General features: G+C 43.9%; 2 protein-coding genes across 3 annotated transcripts in view; one reads left to right on the top strand and one right to left on the bottom strand.

The window, feature by feature from the left end:
• ITCH (itchy E3 ubiquitin protein ligase) overlaps positions 1-7,661 on the top strand; it is a 603,853-nt gene that overhangs the window by 183,479 nt on the left and 412,713 nt on the right. The window lies entirely within an intron of this gene.
• PIGU (phosphatidylinositol glycan anchor biosynthesis class U) overlaps positions 1-7,661 on the bottom strand; it is a 50,744-nt gene that overhangs the window by 35,784 nt on the left and 7,299 nt on the right. The window contains exon 4 of the mRNA XM_042465846.1: positions 3,016-3,078. Within this exon, the coding sequence (XP_042321780.1) occupies positions 3,016-3,078 (63 nt within the window). The remainder of the gene's footprint in view (positions 1-3,015; positions 3,079-7,661) is intronic.

Here is a 7,661-nt window from a genome sequence, read left to right as displayed (position 1 = left end):
CTTATACGCGGATTTGCCATGTGCAGATTTGAGCATACGTGCATGGCAAATCCGGGGACGCACGCCGCCATTGGAGACAACTCCTCCCTCCCTCTCCTTCCCCCAACTCTTTCCTTCCCCTCCCTCCCTTCCTCCCTCCCTCCTTACTTACCTTTTCTCCCCGGTGCCGCGTTGCTGCTGGCCTTCCCCTGGCTGTAGCTGCGGAGGACCAGCGCCAGAGGCCTCCTCTCTGCTGCCACCACTGTCGGGGAAAGGCCAGGTGCTGCTCCTGGAGGCCTCCAGGAGCAGCACCCGGCTTTCCCCTGGCTGTAGCTGCTCGCGCTGGGGACCAGCGCCAGAAGCCTCCTCTCCGCCGCCGCCGCTGCGGGAAAGGCCAGGTGCTGCTCCTGGAGGCCTCCAGGAAGCAGCACCAGCCTTCCCCCGGCAATGGCGGGGGGTGGAGAGGAGGAGGGAGCGCCTGGGGGCCTCTTCGGCCTCCTCTCCGCCGCCCGGTGCCAGCACCTCGATGCAGGGGCCGAGTGCGATGCAGCTGCCCTGCCCTTGCACAAGGTGCTGGCGGCGGCGGCGGCGGAGAGGAGGCCAAAGAGGCCTCTACCGCTGGTCTCGCCGCTGCTGCTGCCGCCCCGCAGAACAGCCAGGTGGGCAAGCTGGAGGCTCTTTGCCTCCAAAACCCCCACCCGCCTCCCCCCTGCTACAGCTGAGGTGCGGCGGCGGCGGCGCAGCGAGCAGCAGACACCCACCGGGGAGAAAAGGTAAGTAAGGGGGGAGGGAGGAAGGAAAGATTAGGGGGAGGAGGGGCAGGGAGGGAAGTTGTCCCAATGCATGTGCGCCGCCATTGGACAACGGACTTGAGCATACACGGATTTTGTGTATACGCGGGGGGGTCCGGAACAGATCCCCCGCTGTACCAAGGCCCGACTGATAACCATTTGAGTTTCAGATCAGTTTAAGTTTAAATCATTGTTTCTTTAGTTTACCTTTTTGATTCCACAACTTAATGAAAATGGATCATAACAACTTATACTGAGATTTACTGGACAAATACCATTGTGTTTTAAACTGCAATCTCTAATTCTTATTAGAATCATAGAGTTGGAAGAGACCACAAGGGCCATCCAGTCCAACCCCCTGCCATGCAGGAAATCTCAGTCAAAGCATGCCCCGACAGATGGCCATCCAGCCTCTGTTTAAAGACCTCTAGGAAGAGAGACTCACTACACTGAGGAGGTGTTCCACTGGAACAGCCCTACTGTGAAGACTTCCTCTAATGTTGAGGGTGGATTCTTTTCCTGTAGCTTGCATCCATTGCTCCGGTCCTAATCTCTGGAGCAGCAGAAAAAAAGAATTAGGGGGAGGAGAGGGCAGGGAGGGAAGTTGTCCCCAATGCATGTGCGCCGCCATTGGGGACAACGGGACTTGAGCATACACGGATTTTGTTATACGCGGGGGGGTCCGGAACAGATCCCCCGCGTGTACCAAGGCCCGACTGTATAACCATTTGAGTTTCAGATCAGCTTAAGTTAAAATCATTGTTTCTTTAGTTTACCTTTTTGATTCCACAACTTAATGAAAATGAGATCAAATAACAACTTATACTGAGATTTACTGGACAAATACACATTGTGTTTTAAACTGCAACATCTCTAATTCTTGTTAGAATCATAGAGTTGGAAGAGACCACAAGGGCCATCCAGTCCAACCCCCTGCCATGCAGGAAATCTCAGTCAAAGCATCCCCGACAGATGGCCATCCAGCCTCTGTTTAAAGACCTCTAAGGAAGGAGACTCCACTACACTCTGAGGGAGTTTGTTCCACTGTTGAACAGCCCTAACTGTCAGGAAGTTCTTCTTAATGTTAAGGTGGAATATCTTTTCCTGGAGCTTGCATCCATTGCTCCTGGTCCTAATCTCTGGAGCAGCAGAAAACAAAATAGCTCCCTCCTCAATATGACATCCCTTCAAGTATTTAAACAGGGCTATCATATCACCCCTTAACCTTCTCTTCTCCAGGCTAAACATCCCCAGCTCCCTCAGTCATCCATCATAGGACATGGTTTCCAGACACTTCACCATTTTAGTCGCCCTCCTTTGGACACACTCCCGTTTCTCAACATCCTTTTTTAAATTGTGGTGCCCAGAACTGGACACAATATTCCAGGTGGGGCCTGACCAGAGCAGACTAGAATGGCACTATTACTTTGCTTGATGTAGACACTATACTTTTATTGATGCAGCCTTATTATTAGTAATTAAAGGATTAATCAAGATAATAGGCATTGCAAATGAACTGCAATATCAGAATATTCTACTCCATTAGTGTCCATGAAAGAAGTATGTAATATTTCTTACGTTCTCTCTTTGAGAGAGAAGTTTCTAGTTTCACATTCTGTACACTCACATTTCACAAGAAATTAGTCAGATTCATCATGTCCTGGGTATACACTGAACCAGTTTATTTCTAGAAAAAGATCATTCCATCCCTCACTATTGAATACACTGAATATATGAACATACAGCACAATAGCTCTTTTGACATTCTGACCCAAAATATGTAGATAACAGTGATTTCCATGTTTATACATGGGAAGAGGATTTAAAAAGCAACAAGCGTTCTGTGACCTTGTTTGCATCACTTGTTTAACGCAAATTAGTCCTGAACTGTTATGCTTTGTATTGAAAAACCTAAGGAAATTCAAAGACATATCTGAAGTACTGTATCTGTTCCATTTCCTCACTTTACCAGTATACTGCAAAAATACATATAGATGAAAATCCAACAAACAACGTAACAGATGTGGTGTCCATAGACCACTCCAACTGTATTCTTCTTCTGTCTTTTGATCAATTAATATTTTGTCTCCCTCCTCTTTTTTATTTGTCTATGATTGTTTGTTTCAATACTGTCTGAATGTGAGATATTGTAACTACTGTTAACAAACCACAATAGCAATATTCAACATGCAGGAAGAGGCATTCACCTAAAACAGATGACCAAAATGTCACCCTGTTTGCTTACCAGAACTTTGTTGTAGTCCTGAATGGCCAGATAGAGGGCTACAGCAGTCAAAATATCTGTTATCTGGAGAAAAGATCAATAAGAAAAATGAAAAACAGATGAAAATACAAAATAACACAATGTATTACCTACTGTCACTGACTCAAAAGCAATTTTCTATATTAAACTTATCCTCTGAGATAACATAAGCTGTTCTGTGTAAAAACATTCTAGCTCAGTATGGTATGTGGATTATCATTTGTCCATTAACTGCCCATGGGAAAGCCTAGAGAGCTGGATGCCTTAAGAACATACAGGTAGTTATACATGTTCATCTAATTTATAATGTCAAAGAGAATGTCTGCATCACAGTTGATTCATGCAATCAATCATGTTATAAATGCATGGTAACCATAGTTGTATCATAACAATGCTTGTGTATAGAAAAAAAATGCATCACAGATTCTTTTTAACATATGATAGTATACAAAAGGAGGAATATTTATTTGCTAAGGGTTGAATCTTATTAGATGGTAAATACCATTTTATATCTTAATCCTCAAAACAAAACCATCCTTAAAGAGAGCTGCAAACCAGTTCGTTTAAGACTGACCTCTCAGGGTATTTTTTTACAGTTCAGACACCTGACTTCAGATGAACCATCTCTTTGTCTCAAAGTGTTGACAAGCTGGAGTATGTCCAGAAGAGGGTGAGCAAAATAGTGAAGGGTCTGGAAAACATGCCTTATGAGGAGAGACTTAGGGAGATGGATATGTTCAGCCTGGAGAAGAGATGGTTAAGAGGTGATATGATAGCCCTCTTTAAATATCTGAAAGGTTGTCATACTGCAGATAGAGCAAGCTTGTTTTCTGCTGCTCCAGAAAACAGGACACGGAAAAATGGATTCAAACTAGAGGAAAAGAGATTCCATCTAAACATTAGAAGGAGCTTCCTGGCAGTAAGAGCTGTTAGATAGTGAAACACAGTTCCTCTGAGGTGGTGAAGTCTCCATCTTCGGAGGTTTTTAAAACAGAGGTTGGATGGTCATATGTCACAGGTGCTTCTGCATGGTAGAACACTGGACTGGATAACCCTTGAGGTCTCTTCCAACTCTATGATTCTATGAGTCTTCGTGTGTTTATTCTACTATCAGGTTTCGTGACTCAGTATGTTGTAGAAAAATCAATGTGAACTTAAAAGTGTGCCTTTCTTAAATTTGGAAAGCACAGAACTGGTCCTGAAGCCCTCAAGATGAAACAATCTGAGGTCAATTTTGCACATATGAAACAAGAATGAGGCTCTTATGGCCAGAAGAGGTACTTCATTTACAGTGGACCCTTGTTATACGCTGGGGTTTGGTTCCAAGATCTCCCGTGTATAACAAAATCCGTGTATGCTCAAGTCCCATTGAATATAATGACATAGCAAAATGGTGTCCCTCATAAAAACTGGAAAATCAAGGTTTGATAATTGAAATTTATACTTTTTTTGAACATTTTCAAACTGTGTATGCTTGAATCCGTGTATAAAAAATCAGTGTATAAGAAGGGTCGACTGTACTCTGTTTCCCCAGTACCCCTGATCAGTGATCAAAGAGAGTGTTTACATGATGGCTAAACTCACATAGGCCTGAGCTCTGCTTTGAAGCTCATGAAGCTGTTGCTCCTGAATGTTTAGATTGGCCTGCTGTTTCCATGTATGTATACGTCGAGAAACATACATAAAATTGGTGTGAAAACGTTAAAACTGGTGTCCTGGTTCACCTAACACATACACAGGCTATATACACACACGCAATTTACAAATAGTTCTGGGAAAAACAGTAAATTACCAGCACCCAGAAAGCATCCTTGTCTGTGGGAGTCTGAGAAAGTCAAGCAGTCCAAGTCAAGGAGATCAACAAAAAGCAAGTTCAACACAGTTCAAGAATCAAAGAAGGCAGCCATGTAATCAGAGGTCTGAATTGGTGGAAACAGATATGCCGGCCAAGAAACAGACAAGTTGCTTCCAGCACTAGTCTCAGGCAGACTCAGCTCTAAAATGGACTGATACCAGCTGGTTCTAGTCCAAGCTTCCCTTTTGCTGTTTGGCATCCTTAGACTATGAGAGCCAACTGTGTCCTCGGCCCCTGCTGGCAAAGTTAATTCCATATCAATTGTATGATTTGGTCATAACTGCTTTGGCTTACATGCACATGAATTATAGTCAAAGACAATACCATGATATACCAATTGGTATAGGGAAGGTTTGGTCTCATCTCCCAGTCTGGATAGGAAACAAGTAATGCAGAGGTAAGTAGAACACAAGCTGGACCAAGACAGGGATGCCATAAAATGAACTATAACTAGTCCCACTTGTGAATTTAGTTTGTTTTGTTCAGCACAAAAATACTATTTTAATGTTACTATAACTGCACAGCGTTATTTCTACTTCAGCCACTAGAGTTTTGGAGTTGTGATTCATATGGAACCTATAGCAGGAATTTCTAATTTCCAAACTGTCCATTGTCACTAACAGAAATATATCTGGGGTTTATTATCTCCTATATTCCATTTATATCTGATGGTCCTCTTCCTGTTTTATTTAGCAAACAATTCTCCAAAAATGTCAGCAATCATTTTTTTTTTAAAAAGATGATAAAGAAAAGCTTTAACATGTTCCAAGATAATATTTGTTTGAAAGGAATGCCAATACAAATGACACTTCTTGGTCAACCACTCTAGAGTAAGGGTAGCCTAACACTGCTTATCCTGTCCCAAACACCTGTTCATCCAAAAGGGTCACGATGGAGAGGAGCTTGTGGAGGAGGTAAACAGTGTCTATGCTGCTGCATTATTAATGATCAAGAGAGTTTGTTTTATTTTTTGGATTTATCTCCCACCTTTCTTTCCCCAGCACAGGATTCAAAGTAGTTCAATAGAATCCCAGAAGTACATTTCAGCTTCACCTCCCCAGCCCTACCAGGCCTTGACTGCTGCTGCATAGAGAATTCAGGTAGACTGACTTGGAAGAGATTACCCAGCCAGCCAGCTTCATAATTCTGGATAACATCTTCCAGCAATTTCTATATCCATTATTTCCCTAAGATATTTACATTTAAAGTAATGGCATAATTCTAAACATGTTAATTCAGAAGCCCTACTGAGTAAAATGGGACACATGGGCTGTATGTACTCATTAAGAGATGAAACAGACCACCCTGAAGGGATGGCTTCAAGCCACCCCCGCTGAAGCTGGATTGGGGCCATGGCAAATATATGCTGTGACCCCAATCTGCTTTGAAGCCATCCAAAAAAAGAGTGGCAAAGATCTGCTCCTTTTTCAGCTGGCAAAAAGACAGCTTTTAGCATCCTGTAGTGTCTTGAAGATGGTTGCAAGGTGCCATGCCCCCATGCCACCCAGAAGACGGCTTTACTGAGCTGTCTGTTTCAGCCCTAAGTGTCCTTAAAACTGCAGCTTGACTCTGGTACCTGAAACTCCTATTTCCTAACAGCACAGACACAGTTTGCCTGTAGAATGCACGCAAATCATGTTGTAGAAATGACACATTTGCCCCATGACAATCTCATGAATAGCAACCATTTTATGTGACAAGGATCCATAATCATAAGGATGCTTTACAGCAGTTCCAGCATACCTGAAAAATCACATCAAATAATTGACCAGGGTGTTATGTCCCCTTTCTTTCTAAGGTTTTGGAACGGGTTGTTTATTCGCGCTGTCTTGAGTTTCTTGAAGCCAACTCCATTCTCGATCCCTTTCAGTCTGGTTTCCGCCCAAGGCATTCTACAGAGACAGCTCTCACTAAGATCTCGAATGACCTTTTACAGGCCAAGGCTAATGGCCTTTACTCTGTTCTCATTCTTCTCGATTTGTCTGCAGCCCTTGACACTGTTGATCACTGTCTCCTAATTGACATACTCTCTGACCTTGGGTTCTCAGACTCTGTTCTCGACTGGTTTAGATCTTACTTGTCTGGCAGATCTTTTGCAGTAGTTGCAGGGGGTCTGACTTCTTCTCCTGTTCCCTTATCTGTTGGAGTTCCCCAGGGCTCTATTCTGGGTCCCCTTCTGTTTTCTCTCTACACACTGTCCTTAGGAAAACTCATCAGCTCTTTTGGTTTTTCCTACCATCTGTATGCCGATGACACCCAGCTGTATCTTTCTGCCCCTGACCTTTCTCCAAGGCTTGAACAGCAAGTCTCGTCTTGCCTTACAGCTGTCTCACAGTGGATGCGCCATCAGCATTTGAAGCTCAACATGTCCAAGACGGAGCTTCTTGTCTTTCCTCCTAAGCCCAACCTTCAACACTCCTTTTCTGTCTCTGTGGAAAACATTTCCATTCAACCAGTCCAGCAAGCCCGCAGTCTTGGCTTTATCTTTGACTCTTCTCTGTCGTGTATCCCTCAGATCCAGACCACAGCCAAGGCTTGTAGATTCTTTTTGTACAATATTGCCAAAATCCGACCATATCTCTCCGCCTCTACTGCCAAGATCCTGGTCCATGCCCTAGTGATCTCACGACTTGATTACTGTAATGTCCTCCTGGCTGGGCTTCCTTTTTCTCACCTCCGTCCTTTAATCTCTGTCCAGCATTCAGCTGCACGCATTATCACTTACACCCACCGCTCTGACCACATCTCTCCTGTGTTGGCATCCCTTCACTGG

Source organism: Sceloporus undulatus, chromosome 4 (genome assembly GCF_019175285.1).
Source record: "Sceloporus undulatus isolate JIND9_A2432 ecotype Alabama chromosome 4, SceUnd_v1.1, whole genome shotgun sequence".
Lineage (NCBI taxonomy): Eukaryota > Metazoa > Chordata > Lepidosauria > Squamata > Phrynosomatidae > Sceloporus > Sceloporus undulatus.
Note: the sequence above shows the minus strand (reverse complement) of the source record. Positions and strands in the feature narration are given on the sequence as shown.